Here is a 21,290-nt window from a genome sequence, read left to right as displayed (position 1 = left end):
CGTTCTATCCATACACTGGAAAGTTTGAACGGCTCCATTTCGTAGTTTTTTTTTTTTTTTCCATTTTAATTTTGTTTACTAAAATGAACATAAAAAATCTATTTACAAATGCATTTTTTATTGTATAAACTTCTCGGGATAAATTTTTAAAACATTTCTTAAAAAATGATGACATCCACAAAAATATATTTACATGAACAAAAATATCGAAATATATTTTTATGTGAGTCTTAAAAAAGTAATTGATCCATTAAATTTGTATTTGGAGAAAAAATTTTGTTGGATTTTTTTGTCTTTTGCAAGTTTTTTATTTATGTTCTTTTTAAAAAAATAATAAATAATTTTTTTTTCTTGAAATTTTTAGTTCTGAAACAAGGTACAATTTAGAGAGTTGAGATTTAATGCTAACTTTTACTTAACTTAGAGCATCCGCATCAGCCTAAGCATAAGTCTAAGAAATGCAAAATTTGACTTTTTAGGTCTTTAAACATGTGCATTGGAATAGGTAAGATGGAAAAGTTTAAGTTCTGACTTACAACATATCTAAACAATATTTCATCTTTGGCCAGTTCATGTTCATCGTCAAAGATGAACATGAACTACATAGACACCAACTGCAATAAACATTTCTCTCGTAAAATTATTCTTGATTGAAACCCTTTTCACTCTCTCCCTTTCTCCCTCGCCGAACACTTCCTTTATTTTTTTCTAGATTGTCCCGACATTCCATCTCTTCCATTCTCTCATTTTTTTCATTTTTTTTTTTTTCAATTCCCTTGCTACTGTCGTTGCTCCTGGGTTGTCGAAGTGCTCTCTTTGGCTTAGCTTAGGAACGTGGGGAAGGAACAATCGATTTCCAAGAAAAAATCAATTGTGGATTTCTACCTTCGCAAAAACAATAAGGTAAGATTTCCTGATACTTATTCGTTTCAATACTCCATAGTTCATTTTTTTTTCTTGCGTATAATGAGAGCCTTGATCCAATACTAGATCTAGAGGTTTCATTACTTTTTCTTCTTGTTGAATTTATGGGTGCAATTGATGCTTTTGGATAGGTGCGCAAATTCTAACATAAATTCGCTTTTATGTATTATTCTTTTCTGTGATAGTATTACTCATAGGACTTGCACTCATTTTTTATCATATTTTGATTTTCAACGTATGTTCTACCTAGGTATACATCATAAACTTTCATTAATTTTTTATTTTCTTTTTTCTTTTAATGTTTTTGCTCCTCTTGTGTTCTTGAATGATGGCCTGGTACATGTGTAGAATCTGGTTTGTGTTTCTAGTCTGTGAAGGGAGTCTATGGTGGTCTGCTATGTGATCTTTTTGTAGATAGAAAAACCAGAAACACATGCTAGAAAAAAGAATCTTAATAAACAAGAGGATTAAAAAAATATAGAAATCATACCTACGGAAGCCATCTGCAGAGACCAAATTGAAATCCCACTGGTAAATATTAGTGGCCAACTCTTCCCCTCCTTCTCCTCACAAAAATTAGCTATCAATGGGACAAGCTGATAAATTCAATACGTATATGGAGAGGAGAGGGGACCTAGCCATATATATAGAAGTCTTATGTGGAGTCCTCCCATTAAAAACTCCAAAACCCAATGAGTCTAGAAAAACAGAATATAACTCTTTTAACTTCTAGGCCTACATACAATTAACCACAATTTAAATAGGATATAATCCTATTTTACTAAGGTGCAATGAACCCTAAAATGATCACTTAACTTATTGGGTTCAACCAAAATACCATTATGAGCTATTTATATCTAGCAGCAATCAATAGCAGCCCACATTTAAAATGTTAAAGCAGCAGCCCACATTTTATTAAAATATTCTAACATTCTCCCACTTGGGCAATTTTGATTGCTGTAAAATAAAACTTGTTTTGAAAAGACTCACGGGTTAGACAACATAGGTGGCCACATAAAATAGCTCAAATGACAGCACCTTAGAAAACACGATCCGGTCCAACAAGAATATTAACATCGAACATGGAAGTCGTTACACCACTTAAAAGATGTAAGACCACTCCACAGTTACAAATGCTAATATCCCCATCGACATGGATCCCCATCCTCCGACCAAATGTGGTAGTATGTAGTATGATCTTAGCACCAATGTGATCAAAAGCTGTGCTAATTCATATCAGTCCTCATAATGCTTCAAAATGAAGCCACATGTCTCTAAAAGAGACTCATCTTATGTCTTTATCCATAGTATCTCGAGATTTCAATAATATCATAATAAAAGACATAAGCCATATGCATGCTTCAAAACATAGTTTATGGATATGGGAGATATATATTATTATTGAAAGAAGCTGTACCCAAATAACATATGGGTTGCCTACGTACCCTGTAAAGGGATCAAGCCAAAACGTAGTTCTTTTTACATAAGTAACTCCCACTAACCAAAAACATCAAATGTTTCCACAATACTCATATTAGTAACATGTGTTTTAAAAACTTTAGGAGCAAGTCCCTTAGTCAAAGGATCTGCAAACATCGCCTCTGTATTTATATGCTCTATCTTTGTCTGTCCTTCCTTAATTCTGTCTCTGACCACCAAATACTTGATGTCAATGTGCTTAGACCCACTAGAGCTCTTATTATTCTTTGAGAAGAACACTGCTGCACTGTTATCACAATAAATAGTAATAGGCTTCGAGATGGAATCAACAACATTCAGTCCAGAAATAAAATTTCTTAACCAAACAGCTTGGATAGTAGCTCCATAACATGCTACAAATTCAGCTTGCATAGTAGAAGACGCCACCAAAGTTTGCTTAACACTTTTCCAAGAAATAGCACCTCCAGCTCACATAAAAACATAACCAGAGGTTGATTTCAAATCATCTTGACATCCAGCAAAATCAGAATCTGAGTAGCCTACCACCTCAAGGTGATTTGAACGCTGGAAAGTGAGCATATAACATTCAATCTTCTTCAAGTATCTCATAACTTTCTTAGCTGCTTTCCAATGCTCTTGCCCTGGATTTGATTGAAACCTGCTAAGAACACTGACTGCATAGGCAATATCTGGTCTAGTGCAAACTTGAGCATACATCAAACTCCCTACAGCACTAGCATACGGAATATTCTTCATAGATTCCCTCTCGAGCTCATTTCTAGGACATTGAGTTTTGTTGAACTTATCTCCTTTTATAATGGGTACATCACCAGGTGCACAGTTTTGCATTTCAAATCTCTGTAGTACACGTCGTATATAAGTTTTCTGAGAAAGTCCCAATAAACCACGAGCTCTATCACGACAAATTTCAATTCCAAGTACAAAAGAAGCTTCTCCAAGATCTTTCATTTCAAAATTAGCAGATAACATTTTCTTTGTTTCATGAAGTAATCCTAAGTTACTGCTAGCAAGCAAAATATCATCAACATATAGAATGAGAAAAATAAAATTTCTCCCACTAGTCTTCCGATATATGCACTGGTCAACTTTATTTTCAACAAAATCGAGAGAAGTTACAATCTCATCAAATTTCAAATACCACTGTCGAGATGCTTGTTTCAGGCCATATAAGGACTTATGTAACTTACATACCAAATTTTCTTTTCCCTTCTCAATAAAACCTTCAGGTTGTCTCATATAAACCTCTTCACAAAGATCTCCATTTAAAAATGCTGTCTTCACATCCATTTGATGAAGCTCCAAATCATAATGTGCTACAAGTGCCATGATAATTCTAAAAGAATCTTTTGATGAAACTGGTGAAAATGTTTCAGTATAGTTAATGCCCTCTCGCTGAGTAAATCTTTTTGCAACTAATCTTGCCTTCTTTCGTTCAACATTTCCTTTTGAGTCCAGTTTACTTTTGAAAATCCATTTGTTGTCTATAGCCTTAGCATTTGGAGGAAGTTCAACAAGTTCCCAGACTCTATTCTTCTCCATAGAATTTATTTCATCTTCCATAGCGCTTAACCATTCATCTGACTCAGGACATCTTAAGGCTTGCTTAAAAGTAACAGGATCAACTATATGCCCAACATTAAAATCACTTTCTGACAAATATGCAATGTAATCAATAGGCAATGCAGACCTTCTTTCCCTTTGTGATCTTCTCATTTGTGGCTCAGAAACTGATTCAATCACTGTTGGAAGTTCTTCTTGTTGCCCAGATTCTTCACTAATAATTTCAATTGGCTGAGAAACAACTCTTTCTTGTATAACAGGGATTGGAACAACAACTGGATCTGGTTCAACAAAAAATTCTTTCAATACAGAACTCCCACTGTCACCAACATCATTCTCCAAAAATTTAGCAGTAATGGACTCAATTATTCTGGTACCACGATTAGGACAATAGAATTTATATCCTTTTGATCTATCAGGATACCCAACAAAATAACCAGGGGTAGATTTTGGGTCTAATTTCTTTTCAAGGGGATTATAAATTCTAACCTCAGCTGGACATCCCCAAACTTTGAGATGAGCTAAACTTGGCTTACGGCCTGTCCACAATTCAAAAGGAGTTTTTGAAACAGCTTTACTAGGAACCCTGTTTAAAATGTACATGGCAGTTTTCAAAGCTTCACCCCATAGATATTCTGGTAAATTTGTTCTGCTCATCATACTCCTAACCATATCATTCAGAGTCCGATTACGTCTTTCAGAAACACCATTTTGCTCGGGTGTTCCAGGCATAGTGTATTGAGGCACTATTCCACATCCTTGTAAAAATTTTGCAAAATCACCCATATTTTGACCAGATTCATCATACTTTCCATAATACTCACCACCACGGTCAGATCTTACAACTTTAATGCTTTTCCCACATTGTTTCTCTACTTCTATTTTGAAAATTTTAAATTTCTCAAGAGCAAGAGATTTATTATTAATCAGATAAACATATCCATATCGAGAGAAATCATCAATAAAAGTTATGAAGTACTTATTTCCACATATGGTAGAAGGTAAAGGTCCACTAATATCAGTATGTATTAAGTCCAAAATACTGTTACTCCTAGTAGAACCCTTCCTTGTGAATTTAGTCAACTTTCCTCTTATACAGTCCACACAAGTGTTAAAGTCTGAAAAATCTAGAGCGGAAGTATCTTAACTTTTATCAATCTCTCCATTCTATCCTTTGAAATGTGCCCTAATCTCTTATGCCACAACATAGAAGATGATTCGCGGATTAAAGGCCTTTTCTTCGCTATATTGGTAACACAAGAGACTTCACCAAAAGAATTTAAAGACATTCTATATAAACCATCACATAAGAGACCATTTCCAACCAGACGATAATCATAAAACAATTCAACTTTTCCATTACCAAACTTAAATGAAAAACCAGAATTATCAAGTTTTGATATAGAAATCAAATTTCGTCTCATTGTGGGTACAAAAACTGTGTTCTCCAAAACAAGAGAAAAACCAGAATCTAAATATAACTTTACTACTCCTATAAACTCGACCTTCACATGAACTCCATTCCCAACACACAAGTTCACTTCATTCTCACTTGGCCTCCTTTTGCTTACGAACCCCTGCAACGAATTTGCAATATGAATACTTGCACCTGAGTCTATCCACCAAGAATTTAAAGGTACATCAACCAAAGAAGACTCAAAACAAACTAAGGCCAAGGAGATACCTGTCAAGTTCTTCTTCTTCTTTTTCTCTAGCCATGTCTTAAACTTAAAACAATCCTTTTGCTAATGACCTTTCTTTTTACAAAACTTACACTGATCACTATTCATTATAATTTCTTTAGAACCACCAGAAGTCTGACCTCCAAATCTTTTATTGTGCTCATTTCGGTGTGACTTATAACCTTTTTGAAATTTAGGCTTATAATTATGAGAAGACCCCTTGTTTTGTTGTGGCTGAAAAGCTAATTGCACAGTTTCAACAGTCTCACGACGCATCCTACACTCCTCTTGGGCCCATACCACAATTAAATCATTTAAATCCCATTTATTCTGCTGAGCATTATAAGCAACCTTTAACTGATTGAATTGGCTAGGAAGGCTATTGAGAACATGATACACTAGAAAAGGCTCTGCAATGGAAATTTTAAGGGCTTCTAATTTGGAGGATATATGTATCATCTTCATAATGTATTCCCTAACTCCACTTGAACCATTATATTTCATACTCATCAGTCTATCCATCAGGTCTCCAGTTTCAGCTTTATCAGATTCAATAAACCTTTGTCCTATGGCACCCAAAAAGTTTTTAGCATTGTCATTGTCCGGAATAGCTCCCATAATGGAATCAGATATAGAACGTTTGATGATTTTTAAACAAAGCCTGTTAGCTCTTTCCCACTTTTGATACTCAACCACATATTCAGCAGTGCTCTTATCAGTAGGTTTTGAAGGCTGCTCTTCTAAGGCAAAATCCAAACCCAAAAGACCAAGCGCAATTTCTACATCTCTTTTCCATCTCACATAATTATTTCCAGTCAAAGTTTCAATAGCAGACAATTGACTTGAAATAGAGGAGGCACTCATAACTGCGGAAACATTAAATAATACATATTATTTAAATATCATCCAAAACTAAAGCATGCAATTAATGGATGATAACAAATCTGTCTAATTAATATAGGCTATTAATTAGACAGCTCGAAATAAGCTCGGAACCATATGAGCTTCATTACGATAAGAGCCTTGGTGTATCATTGTAAAGTCACCTTTGGGTTGACTAAACAACATACTGTAAGGTACTCTTAAAACATATCAGTAAGAGCCTTGATGCATCATTGTAAAGTCACCTTTGGGCTAACTGAACAACATGCTATAAGGTACTCTTAAAACATATCATGAAACAAATTAATAAAATCACATCAGTTTTCAAAATACCATCACCTTTAGGCAGAAGGAAATTTCTAAACTAATGCAATCTCATTAACTACTTCTCACAATTTTCTAAAATATCACACACAATAACACCTTTGGGCAAGATATTATGTGCAATTTTTTTTTTTTTTTAATATCAATGAGTGTACCACCTTTGCGGCTACCACCCACAAAAAAATCAAAAGATTTCTCTTTAAAGAGAAAACAAGGATAATCATAATGCCCATAAAAATTCAATCACAAAATGATAATCATAATCATCAAAGTCAGAATACAAATGTGATTGATAGACAAAAATAATATAAACAGATCAAGCATATAAGACAATAGATATGTCTAAAATTAAATATGAACTTGAAAAGTATATATTTTTAAAAGAATGTTTATAACAAGTTACAAAAATAACATGCATCCACATTCATGCTTAGAGAGAGTACACATATGCATAGATCTTATAAGGCATTGAATATTCACCAGAAAATGTATCACAATTTTCAGTATACTGTAGCTCCTGAAAAAATACATAAATAATGCTCTAAATTATAAAACAGTGTCTTATGGTTGTACAAAAATTTTTCAAATAATATAGAAAAAATTAATAGGGCGAGTGAATAAATACTGGAAAAAGAAACGAGCAAAAATCACTCTCTATATGTCGTCACGCGCCACACGCGCCACTTGGTGCGAGTGGGCGTTGTCAAGGCTGGAAGAGAATTCATCTTCTACCTCCAGCCGGGTCACAAACGGGCCGCGGGTTTGAAATTCGGGTCAAGGGTTTTTCAAATGGATTTTTCTCAATTTCTTGCAATTCTTGGATCAAAAAGTAAAATTAATTTAGGGGAAACAATATTAAACACCCGAAAAACACATATATAGTGTTTTAAAATAATGGGTATCAACTTAAAAGAAAATTACAAATTAAATGTAATCCATATAATCTTTAACAAGGAAAAACAACAATAACGACATGGGTAATAAGAAAAAGGAGGATAGTTGAGATATCAATTGATTTTTTTTAACCGAATATGTAAATTGAAAACCCACGGAGAAGTAAAGAAATTTACAAACAATATTGCTTTTGGAACAAACGAAACGGAAGAAAGGTAATATCTTATACCAATTTATACGAAGGATTCTAATTCTAGCATGATCGGCTCTGATACCACATGTAGATAGAAAAACCAGAAACACATGCTAGAGAAAAGAATCTTAATAAACAAGAGGATTAAAAAATATAGAAATCATACCTGCGGAAGCCATCTGCAGAGACCAAATTGAAATCCCACTGGTAAATATTAGTGGCCAACTCTTCCCCTCCTTCTCCTCACAAAAATTAGCTATCAATGGGACAAGCTGATAAATTCAATACGTATATGGAGAGGAGAGGGGACCTAGCCATATATATAGAAGTCTTATGTGGAGTCCTCCCATTAAAAACTCCAAAACCCAATGAGTCTAGAAAAACAGAATATAACTCTTTTAACTTATAGGCCTACATACAATTAACCACAATTTAAATAGGATATAATCCTATTTTACTAAGGTGCAATGAACCCCAAAATGATCACTTAACTTATTGGGTTCAACCAAAGTACCATTATGAGCTATTTATATCTAGCAGCAATCAATAGCAGCCCACATTTAAAATGTTAAAGCAGCAGCCCACATTTTATTAAAATGTTAAAGCAGCAGCTCACATTTTATTAAAATATTCTAACACTTTTAACACCTACGGTCAAGTTATTGCTTAACTGCTATGTGCATTTTTATGTGGTCTGCTATGTGATTTCAAATGTGGTTTTTCAGAGCTGGTTTGATCTGTGGTGGTATGAGCATATTTTTTTAAATTGGCGCCCATCTGTGGTGGCCTGCTATGTGGTCTTTTGACACCTATGGTCAAGTTGGTGCTTAACTGCTACGTGCATTTTTACGTGATCTGCTATGTGGTTCTTTCAAAGTTGGTCTGATTTGTGGTGGTATGAGGTCAGTTCCTGCTTTTTTGTTTATGAAATAAGAAGCTTAGGGTTTTAGCACTGGGTAGAGGAAAGAGTATCACGTATGATCCTTCTTGACCAAAGTTTATCTATTATTTTCACTCAAGTCTATGATAATATCTCAAGTTAAAACTGGTTTGTACTCATCCACTCACTACAATACACACTCGTCCACTTACTAGTTTAGCAATTCTAAAGAGGGCACCATTGCCTAGCTTTTTTTTTTTATAGGGGGGGTGGATATAAAAAACCCCCAGTGTTACACCGCATGATCCCTAAAGATAAGTAGTGCTAGTTGGCCCATAGCTCATTGGCTCACTTTTTGGTAGTTATTTTTAGTTAAGAGTGATTTCAGTAGTGACATATTGAAATCTTTCCAAGTGACATTGTGATTTTCACAAGCTAAGCATCAAGCATGACATTGATGGGTTTTCCTTTATAAGTTTCACTTAATAGCTAATCCTCAATGTCTGTTGAGCAGTTGTGAAGTGATATATCGGATTTACTAGTATACTTGACAAACATTTTGGATCATTCATATTATCTTGCATATCTTTGCACGTGATCCTTTTAAAATTTGAGACCCAAAAACTGCAAGTGAAAAAGGGAATGTTGCTAGCCACATAGGAGCTATGACAGTTCCAGAATCATTCATCACAAATGGCAGCTTTAGATTTTATGGTTTCGGTAGCCAGTAGCACTTTTATTCCTAACTATATTGGAAACATGGCAAAAGTTATGGAAGGTCACTGCAGGTCTGATCAATGGTTGTTGAATGTTGGTACAAATATATTGTGTATTTGCTAAATATAGGTTGAAATGTTTTTTTTTTTTTTTTATGGTTTATTGTGAATTTGTAAATATACTGTATATTTGTTGAATGTTGGTGTAATATACTGTTTATTTGCAAAATATTAAAAAAATTATATTAAAATATGTAATATTATATTATTATTTTAACTTTAAAATGGCTAGTTCAATGTGGATTTATATCTCTATTGGTTTACACTTTAGCCAAAAGCTCTAAATTTCTAATTTTAGCCAAAATTTAGACTTGATAATGGTTAGGCAATTGCCAATACTCTTAAAATATCTATTTGAAGAGGAAATGGAACTAGTGGTAAACCATCTTGTGGTTTAATTCTCCCTTCACATCTATGTTTTAAATCTTTTTTTATGCAAACAATTTTAAGGAGACATCGAATTGAGGAACGTTTTTCTTGAATTACTTTGCACTTGAGGGAAACTCTTTACCGAGAGTTTGGACCTTGTACGCCTTCAAGATTAGTCGATACTTTATTTTCGAATACTTGGTGCCAATAAATAAAATAAAAAAATGAAGAGGGAAGGGTAAAACCTAATAATGATTCTATCATGCGGAATAAACACTTAAAGGAATTGTAAAACTATAAGGCTCAAGAAATGGAACCTCTAGCCATTGGTGCTGCTCAAGTTAGGACGCTGTTTTCTCTCTTTTTTGGCACTTTCAAACTCTGCTCACTCTAATTAGATGGTATAAGATTGAAGAGAATTGAGTGATTGAGTTTGGGGACCAAACCATAGTATTTATAGCCAAGCTTCCATCAAGCTTTGGATGGCTATGTGTAAAGCATTTCACTACTTCAGATTATCATAGAGAATATTCTAACTGGTCCAAAACGTAATGAAGACTTTGAGGGAATTTGTGGACCATTTCCAAAGCTCCTAAAATGAAGGGAAGCTTGAGACTCATTCCTACGAATGGTCTCCATAAGAAATGGTCAACATTCTCCCACTTAGTCCACACTTTTAATCTAATGTCTCATCTTAAACCTATTGATAATATGTATTTAAGTAATAAATACATGAATCATGACAATAGGTCCTCTAATGAGGAGCATTACCTTCCATATATTACTATGTATTTATTTCTTAAATATTATAATTTATGTAGCAACAATTTCTCAATGAATAAACCCTATGTTTATTCTCGGTCCAACATAAATGATTTTTCTCAAAATTAAGGTGCACATAAATATGAGAAAAACATCACAATAATTAAGAATTTCATTATAATAACATTGTTTATACAATAAAAAATTACATAATGGAATCAAGTCCCATATTCACTACATGATCCTTGAATTTCAATGGTGGCATGCCCTTATTCAAAGGACCAGCTATCATTAACTCAGTGCTGACGTGCTTAATGACCACTCTCTTTTCTTTAACATGTTCCCTTATAGATAAATACTTAATATCAATGTATTTATTTCAACTCACACTTTTGTTGTTCTTGGCCATAAAAACAGCAGCTGAACTGTCGCAATACATTCTCAATGACCTAAAGATAGAATCCATAATTCTAAGGCTATAAATGAAACTCTTAAACTATACATCATGTGAAGTAGCCTCAAAACAGGAGATGAATTTGGTTTCTATAGTGGAAGTGACAGTCAAAGTTTGCTTGGCACTCATCCATGATATAGCTCCAACTACCAGCAAAAAAATGTATCCTAATATTGATTTGCATGAATCAATATAACCAACAAAGTTAGAATTTACTTGAATTAAAAATTTAGCCCATAGACATTTTTATGTCATTAGATTCAATTTTTAAGCATGATTTACATTGGTAAAGCATGATATTTTATTTAAGGCTCAGTTTTAACATAAGCATGTAATCTATAATTTTATGCAGTTATACAACCTACAAATTTTTCTGACATTCGTTATGATATCCCTGAACTTAAGGGAGATAATTATAAAGTCTGGAAGGACAGAGTTCTTCTTCATTTAGGATGGATGAACATAGACTATGCTATTAGGGAGGACGAACCACCAACACTCACTCATACCAGCATTGCAGCGGACATCATGCTTTATGAACGATGGGAGTGATCTAATCGCTTCAGCATGATATTCATTAAGACTAGAATTTCTATTGGTATTTGTGGTTTTGTTGATTAGCATGAAAAGGTCTGAGACTTGCTAAAAGCCATTAATGATCAATTTATTACTTCATATAAGGCACTAGCAAGTACCCTAATCATGAAGTTCTTATCCCTAAGACTCACTAGTGTGAAAAGTGTGGGTGAGCACATCATGTAAATAAGGGACAATGTGGCTCAATTGAATAAACTCGAGGTTGAAATGTCGGAGTTCTTCCCAGTGCACTACATCTTGAACACCCTCCCACACCAATATGGACCCTTCAAAATCTTATACAACACACGTAAGGATAAATGGTCAATTAATGAATTCATGATCATGTGTGTTTAAGAGAAAGGGAGACTGGTAATAAAACATGGAGAAAGTGAAATACTGGTAACGTGTGGAAAGGGCAAATCTCAAACCAATCAGAAAGGGAAAGGCAAAATACCTCCCCAAGTTGGTATCAAGCCATTGCTAAAAAGATAGTCTATATGTTTATCAAATTTTGACACAAAATAAAATAAATAATTTAATTTTTTCAAATTCTAGAATGAAAATATATATTAAAAATATATTTTTAATAATATTTTATTCAAATTTTATTTAAATTTATCTTATCTATAAAAATAAACTAGGTTTAGTACTGTGCCAAATATTCATTGAGGGCATGTTTGTCAGCTATTTCTTTTCTCTCTTTTTTTTTTTGAAAAGAAAAACTTGTTCTTTTTAAATCATCTCCATTCTATACATTTTTAAAACATCAAATTGCTTTCATTACTAAATTCATTGAATTATTTGCACCAAGATTCTTGATCTAAAAAATATTCACAAAGACAACAACTATTAGGAGAACTTGTATTTCCAACTATTATTTCACAGGTAATACTAGATGTCATCTTACAATGTATAAATCATGCTCACTCTCTTTTAAAAAAATATGGTGAACTATTAAAAAATAAATTTCTTTATGTGATTTTCAAAATTTTCAAACTTTTTTTCTTTTTTTTTTTTTTGTAAAGAAAGTGTGCATGGTTTATACATCTCATAATTATATTTAACATTATTCATATTTTAATCAACACTTTATATATATATATATTTTTTTTTTAAAGTCTAATAAAATTAAATCTAAAAAAAATCTCAATGTAATATGCATACATATTTTTTTACAAATTCTACCACTTTCATAAAACATAATAAAATCCTAGTTATAGAAATTTTTATTTAACTTAAAAATATTATAAAAAAAAAAAGTCTTTGATTAACCAGAGAAATGTAAATAACCTCCGAAAGTAAAGGAATTAAATTAAGAAAAGGTCAGAACCTAGCGCTATCATGATTTTGTTGGTTTGTTGGACGGAACAAAAGAGAGAAAAGTCTGGTGAGTCGAGACCACAACCTTTGTTTCCGATAATTAAATGATATAGGGGAAAGTGGGATAATTACCTTTTGTCTCGTTTCTCGACCTTGTCCCTAGTCTTCACTTTGACGATAAAAACAAAAGAGGCTAGAGAGTTGAAAAGGTCAAAAAACCAGAAAGTCACGTACATTTTCCTCATAGAAAGGACAAAAGGGCCATGTGCATAGATTCTCTAAAAAACAACCCCTCTCTTTGAAGAGAATCTTGAATTATTATTTATAAGACTAAGAGGATTGGTAATCTATCGTTTCACACAGTAAAATTTATATATTTTATTTTTTTTAATTTTAATTTTATTAAATTAATTGAGTTATTTTATTTATTATTCATATAACATATATTTATTATAAAAAAAATAAAAAAATAAAATAAAATAGATGTAATGTGTAGAGTATAGAGATAATAAGATGAATTATTCATACAAAAGTTTTATAGAAATTTATTTCTTCTCGATCATCCCCTTCATTTCCTTTTGCTCCCGTGGTCATTTTTCTCTTCTATTTTCTCTATTTTTTTTTTCTTTCTTTATTCCTCAATCTTTGATTTGGGTACGAAGAGGCCCATTATTTTGTTTGGGTTTTATCTGGGATACACATTTCGCACCTAACATCACAACAGTCGATTTTTATGTTTGGACAAATGGCTATTATCTATTTTCACAAACGCTTATGCCCCACACGCAACTCAGACCGCACGCCAAGTTCAAGAGTAAGGGTGCGGCCTGCGTCATATTTCATTGATTTCTACATTTTTTATAATTATCCTTGAAGGAGCAGTACTGCTAATACTCGTCTTATATATCCTTGGTATGTTTAGGGTCTGATAAGAGTATTTTTAGCTAATATCTGAATAGTAATAAAAATAATAGTAAAATAGTTTAATATTTGAGAATAAGTGTGTTCTTAAATAGATATTTTATGATGAAAAATTTCTATACATCACATCACTATCTCATTTTTATCTTTTAATATAAAACGTGATACATTTCTCATAATTAAATGATCTTTTATTAGATGATTTTTTATTATTTAATAATAATAAATATATCACATTTTACATAATGAAATAAAAGTAAAATGATGGTATTGTATATAATATTTTCTTTTCGAGAGTAAATTTTACCATTTCTTCTTTTGTATGGGATAAAAGAGTTTCTTAGATGCATGTTGACAGTGCTTAATTGGTAACTGATAACATGTATAATATTAAAAGAGTTTTGTTACGTATAAGTAAATTTGAGTACCTATCTGGATATTAATATTGCTATCTTTATATTTAAAATTTAAATTAATATTATTTTTATTATAATATGACTTTTTGATTAATTATATTTAATAAGTACTCGTATTGATGCGTAAAATTACTTATAATTAAATTTTTCTATGCTGAAATAGTCCAAATTAATTAGCCGAGTACTAATGTCTGGAAAGTGACCTGACTCCGGACTTCAAGATGGTGGGCATTGGTGGGTGATTGAACCTGCTTGCTTTTGATCATTCTTTAATCTTACCATTAAATCATTGAAGCAGCGGTGGGTGCATGTGGCTTTGAATTAATCCATCTACTTTCTCGCCAGAAGCTACCAACCTGCCCACCACCAATCTTAAATAACTAGATAGATAACACATCTTCCATGCATGCTTTCGATATAAAGTTAGATGCCGTTTGGATAGGAGTTAAAAAGATAAAAATTAAAAGTTAAATAAAATATTATTAAAATATAAAATTTAAATATTATTATTATTTTGAAATTTAAAAAAGTTAAATTATTTATTATATTTTGTATAGAAATTTAAAAAAATTGTAATAATATGATTAAATGAGATGAAATACTTTTACTATCCAAATGTAGCCTTAATTTGCAGTAGAAATATTTTAAAAAATAAATCTGTTCAAATTATATCGTATTTAGCAATATTGAGAGTATATTATCAACACCAGTATACTACTAGAAATAGTCATAAAAAAAAAAAAATTATTGAATATATCTTACAAAAAAAATAAATGGACAAGATTTTATATTTATTTATTTATTCACCTCCATCATTTGTCGATGTGCATAACATAAGCTGGCGTTTGATGAAAAGGGAAAACTCTCTACGTTCTGGATAGGGTGAACATGGTTGGTATTGTAGTTGGAACAAGAGAATAAAGACAAACACGAGGAAGACAGAGCTGCCAGGACTCTTATGATTGTCATGACACACCGACTGAGGAAAACAAATTGGTAGTTATCGCTATATAGCTTTCGTAACATTAAAGGGGACATCGTTTTTAATTGGATGGCGACGAGAACCATAAAGGAACATGCCAACATGGTGAGAAGCAAACATTGATTTAATAAATTTGAAGAGGAAAGGATATGTGGAGTACTTGTAGTTGTCGAGCCCATCCATGTGCTAGCTAGCTGCAACGTACTTAATGGTCCAAATTAATTGAAAATGAAAGGGGTTTCAATGTTCCTTCCTTCTTTATTCTTTTGGGGTAAATTTCAGGATATATATAATCAACTGGAGATCAAAGGCCGAATATGTATATGGCATTTACAACAAAATACAAAATAAATAACTCAAGAAGAACAATAGCATGCAGTAATAATTAATGATTGTGAGCCCACAACGGGCCAACCCATTAAAAAGTTTGGCGTAGATCTCATCAGAAACACAACTATGTACGTAAAGACAATTAGAGAATTGGGGCTCATATATAGGCACAGATGCAGACTTCGAAGTCCGAATAACAGGCGACCCAATAAACCTGAACGCATGCAGTGGGTTTTTTTTTTTTTTTAAATGGAAAACAACGAAGCCCAAAGGGATCGATCGAGGATAGCACACAAAATATTATTTATGGAAGTATAATTTTCGTCTCCATTTAGGTGGAGACAGTTCAAATTAGAGAGTTCGATCAATTCATGTCATGAGAGTGAATGCATGTCTCCTGTTTATAATTTGAACCACTGATCGAGATTTGACCTTTACATGCAATTATGCCACATTTTCTTTCTTTTATCGACCTTTAATTAACTGCCAATCTTGAAGTATCGAAATTTGGTATGAGGAGTAAATAGTGTAAAATAATAATAATAATAATAATAATAATAATAATAATAACTCGTGTGATGATAGTTTAGGGAAATTAATTTCCACATGTTTTTAATTTGTTGACAGATGGGTTTTACTTATGCCTAAAGTATAGATGGATCATGGACATGAATAAATCCTCCCCGGCCCTGCCCGCAAGTATCTTTATGCCGAACCCTCAACACCCATCATGATTTTTTTTTTTTTTAAACTTAGTGATTAAGAAAATGATTTTAAATATATTAGTGTATTTTTTATTTTTTTAAATATTTAAATATATTAAAAATTTTAAAAAAAAATTAAAAAAACATATGTCCTGGGCGGCATGCCTAGCGGTATAAGCTGGATGGCATAGTAGCCCGATCCTTGATTCATATTTATAGAAAAATTACATAAGATAAAATAGTTTAGGGAAATTAGTTTTCCCATGGTTTTAATTTGTTGACAGATGGGTTTTACTCATGCCTAAAGTATAGATGGACATGAATGAGTCCTCCCCGAGCATGCCCGCAAGTATCTTTATGCCGAACCCTCAACACCCATCATGAATTTTTTTTTTTTTTTACTTAGTAATTAAGGAAATGATTTTAAATGTATTGGTGTATTTTTTATTTTTAAAAAATATTTAAATATATTAAAAAATGTGAAAATAAAATTAAAAAAAATGTCCTAGACAGTCCACTCAACAGTATAAGCTGGACGGCATAGTAGCCCGACCCTTGATTCATATTTATAGAAAAATTGTATAAGATAAAATATATATCTTTAAAAACCAAATTAGTTGATTTGATAATTATGAAATTAAATTAAGATGTAATTCTTGATTTCACATTATCAATGTAAACAAAATCATTTTCAATTCGTAATTAGTAAACTAAAATCTCCGTCTCAAGCCCATTTTGCCATCAAAGACATGCCGCCAGCACCCAAAAGAACTGCCATGTAAGATTTGATCTGGAGCTTCATGCTAGCCTGCATCCTTGGACCCATAAAATCCGCTGCAAGAAGATCAACTAAAGCCATGTAGATCAAAAGTCCAGCCGATGATGCATTAAGCAGTCCCACCGTTATCAAAGCGCTAGGGCTATTCTCTTGGTACGTTTTCGACAACGCGATCCCCAAGGCAATCCCAAATGGGGTTGTCACGGAGAAGAAGAACACCATGATAGCCTTCTTTAAGAACTTGTACTCTGCCTGTTTCAGAAATTAATATAAATAGAGAGAGAATTGTGTGAGTGGTGGAAGTAGAATTAATTAATATGAAGAAATTCATGGTCTAATTTATTTATTTAAAATTAGTTTAATAAGAGATGATTATTTATTATTTATAAATATGTCTAAGATTTTGTCTATAAATAATGTAAGATTGATCGAGTAAAAGTTAAATACATATATGGATGTGAAAAACTGAAGTAGAGTGCGGAATTTCTTTGGATCACCTGGAGAATGGAACCCCCAAGACCCATCCCTTCAAACATTTGATGGAAGCAAAGGGCAGCCACGAGACCTTTTATTGAACAGGTGTTGTTTGAGGCACCTAGCGAAAGCCCTATCACGATTGAATGAACAACAATACCCAATTCTAGCACCTGCATGCAGCCAGCGATCGATCATGAAAAATACAACACGAGTACTATGTATAAATTTAAGACTACGTTTGGATGGTAAGATAATTTCAAATAATCTGTAAATATTAGTAAAAAAGTATAGAATAGTTTATGAATAATAATAAATTATTTATAAATAGTAGTGAAAATAGACTAATTCAATTACCAAACAAAATCTAAGAGTTTTGCCTCACGGAAACTGATCATGTGGTAGCACACCACTTAAAAGAGGGATTCATTATAATTTTAAAAAGATGAAAAGATCAATTATTTTTTAACATTCAACAGTGTTGGGTGTTTTAAAAAGAGGGCCACTAAATAGATTTTCTCTAAATATAATGTATCTGGGCGAGTACTTGAAGTGATATACATATATATATATATATAAATATATGTGTATGAAGTGCTCTAGTAATTTGTAGATGTTGAAGAAAATGTCTCATGTATCATACTATCAGCACTTCTTGTATGATACACACATACACACGACACGTACCCTTGACGTAACTGTAGCTAGGCCGTGTGAAGCAACAGACAAACACACATGCACGTACGTACACGATATCCCAGTACTGCTTAATGAAGGTCATGTAGGCCGTTCTGTGAATTAGCAAAAGAATTACACTATCGATCATATATGCATGACTAATTAAAAAGCTGCTTGCTTGAGCGAGTGACTTCCTTTTTTTGTCTTTTCGAAAAAAAATAAAGATACGTATGACATGGCCCGATGTTAATATGTGTGTGTATATATCTTAGTATATATTGTAGGTATGCATATAATTAGATAAACCAACCGATATGAAGCCAAAAATTCTTACCATGGCGACAACACGATAACGTAAAAGTCGTGTCTCTCCACTTCCAGCCTTTGCCCCATGATGGTGGCCGCGAGCATGGACATGCCCGGTGCTCACAACAGCCATTTCTTGATCTCCCCCGACAGCATTAATATTATTGTCTGGAGTAACTCCGGTGGTGCATTTCCGGCTATAAATGCAAGTGGCCAGAGAATCCACCATTAGGGTCACTATTGCAGACAACATGGCCAGAAACCCTGAAAATGGGAACTTGTGCCAGGGGTTCTCTTTCAAGCAATCCGACCATAACATATCAAAAGAGTCAGGCAAAACGTGCATGAACCCGGTTCCAAGTATAATGCCTGCAGCGAAGGATTTAATGATCAAAAACAGATTTCGATCGGGCTGTAAGGCTGGGATTGAGCGTGTAACAAGGGGCAAAGACACCCCAATCATGCTAGTAACTAGGATGGAGACTATAGCAATGATCTTAAGGGGCAACGCTCTAGTCTTATTGTTGCAAGAGTTCGACTCTGTCTGGCATTCGGAAAGAGCTTGCGGTGGGAAGGCAGAAATGAGGACGAAGAAGATGGAGATGAGCTTGAGAAGGTAAGTCGCCATTGACTGATCTGTGTCCTTGGAACGTTATTGCAGCGAGATTAATGTGGCACGTGGGTTTAGCATTTCATGACTGGATCTACTTAATATATATAGAGATCATGTGATGTGGCATTGTCACGTGATAATTAATGTTAAAAAAAGTATTTGTACTGATGTCAAGTACACCTAGCTGTCTAGTAATTGCATATAGTAAAAATTACCATATCTCGATCGTACGTAATAACTACAAATTTGGGTTTTATTCATTTTCGTATTAAAAAAAAAATGAGAAGAATTAAACGATTTAAGTGATGTGTGTTTAGGCCCCTCTTGAAGAACGTTGATATGCATATATAGAATTATGGCATGTGCCCAATAGACTCCAAAATGCCCGGGCTTTGCCTTCCGATTATAGTGCTTGTGTTATTCCCGTGTGTGCATGTGTTTAGAATGAGCTTTTATATACGTTCTTCCTGATCTCTTCGGATTTTTCTTTTTTTAATGGATCAATATTAATATGGTGTGCGTTTATACATATATATATATATATATATATATGAAATCTTAACTAATTAAACTTGGTAAAGGTACAGGACCGATTTAAATTAATTAGCATATGTTATATTAAAAACTTTATGTATAATTATTTTTACGTAATTCCTACATATTTTATTAATGTAATTGACTGTATTATTTATTTTAATATAAAATAACTATTTATGTATAATAAGTACTTAAAAATAGATGTATATAATAAATATATGTATATATATATAGAGAGAGAGAGTCTTAGTTCAACATTGGCTGGCTCCACATCTTTTAAAGAAAAAAAAAAAAAAGGCTAAATCAAAAGTTATGGTTTATTATTATTATTTTTTTATTTTGACGTATACATCATATTATAAAATTTATTTTGCGAATCAAAATAAGGTAGGTATTTTTGTGCTTTATATATCTAACCTGTCACGCATTACAAGAAAAACGGTCTTTTGCGATCAATTTATTGCAACGAAAAGACTATTAATAACCAAAATTAATCGTAAAATACATTAATAGTCTTTTGGTTATTAATAGTCTTTTCGTTGCAATAAATTAATCGTAAAAGGCTCTTTTTCTTGTAGTGACGTACGGGTGAAAAGTTAAAAACCATTAATCTCTCTGATTAAGAAAATTGCATTCCTCTATAAATAATAAATAAAAATTAAAAATTAAAAATTAAAGAGCCCACTTTGATAAAATATTACCCTAATCTCCATTTCGGGAAACATAAGGTATCAACCCAATAATGTAGATTCCATGATCTGTTGGGAAAGCCGAAAATTTATGTGACTGCAGTAGTACTTGTTAAAATAAGTTCCCTCTAATTAATTGTCAACCTCGACAATGCAATAAATGCCAAATTAATGTCATATATAATTCCCATTCACTGTACCTAACTTGGCTTAATTTATTATTTATTTAGGTTACAGAATATCGAGTACTGTACTTAATTTGTTATTAGTACCACATTTTGGTATTAATGTTATTTAAATTAGTACTAATGCTTATTACATATTCCAATTAGCTTCAGCAATCTCTCTCTCTCTCTCTCTCTCTCTCTCTCTCTCTCTCTCTCTCTCTCTCTCTCTCTCTCTCGGTAATGCTATATTGGTACATATATAATCAAATGAAAATTTTTATTTATCATCCTAATTCTCATCATCCTCTCATCAATCTATGATGTAGCATTAATAAATGATAGGTTCACAAATAAAATATAATACCATATCATAGGATGGTGAGAATTAGTATGATGGGTAGAATTACTCCAAATGATGTTATAACATTTTAAAAAAGAGTGTGTAGCACTAATACAACTCATGACAGTATTTAACATTACTATTATTACTATTTTAAGATATAAATACATATATTATGTACATGTTTGAAAATGCGGCAGAAAATATAACTTATTGATTTATGACTTTTAGCTTATATATAAGTTTTAATAATAGAATTTGTTACTCAAGCTATATAGCTGAAGTAATAAGCTTT

At 32.5% G+C, this 21,290-nt stretch overlaps 1 protein-coding gene and 1 long non-coding RNA gene across 2 annotated transcripts; both read right to left on the bottom strand.

Annotated features, from left to right (window-relative positions):
- Positions 1 to 5,262: 5,262 nt before the first annotated feature.
- Positions 5,263 to 6,048, bottom strand: LOC122275331. Its single transcript, XR_006228525.1, has 2 exons — positions 5,630 to 6,048; positions 5,263 to 5,522 (listed from the first exon to the last, which is right to left on the bottom strand). It is a non-coding gene; the product is annotated as an uncharacterized LOC122275331 (long non-coding RNA).
- A 10,961-nt stretch (positions 6,049 to 17,009) lies between these two features.
- Positions 17,010 to 19,307, bottom strand: LOC122275664 (probable zinc transporter 10). Its single transcript, XM_043084814.1, has 3 exons — positions 18,678 to 19,307; positions 17,689 to 17,838; positions 17,010 to 17,443 (listed from the first exon to the last, which is right to left on the bottom strand). The coding sequence occupies exons 1-3, from the start codon at positions 19,275 to 19,277 to the stop codon at positions 17,138 to 17,140; spliced, it is 1,056 nt and encodes a 351-aa protein (XP_042940748.1). The 5' UTR covers positions 19,278 to 19,307; the 3' UTR covers positions 17,010 to 17,137.
- Between the last annotated feature and the right edge of the window lie 1,983 nt (positions 19,308 to 21,290).

The sequence above is a fragment of the Carya illinoinensis genome, chromosome 9 (genome assembly GCF_018687715.1).
Source record: "Carya illinoinensis cultivar Pawnee chromosome 9, C.illinoinensisPawnee_v1, whole genome shotgun sequence".
Taxonomy (NCBI): Eukaryota; Viridiplantae; Streptophyta; class Magnoliopsida; order Fagales; family Juglandaceae; genus Carya; species Carya illinoinensis.
The sequence above is the reverse complement of the archived record's forward strand: the minus strand, read 5'-3'. Positions and strand labels throughout refer to the sequence as shown.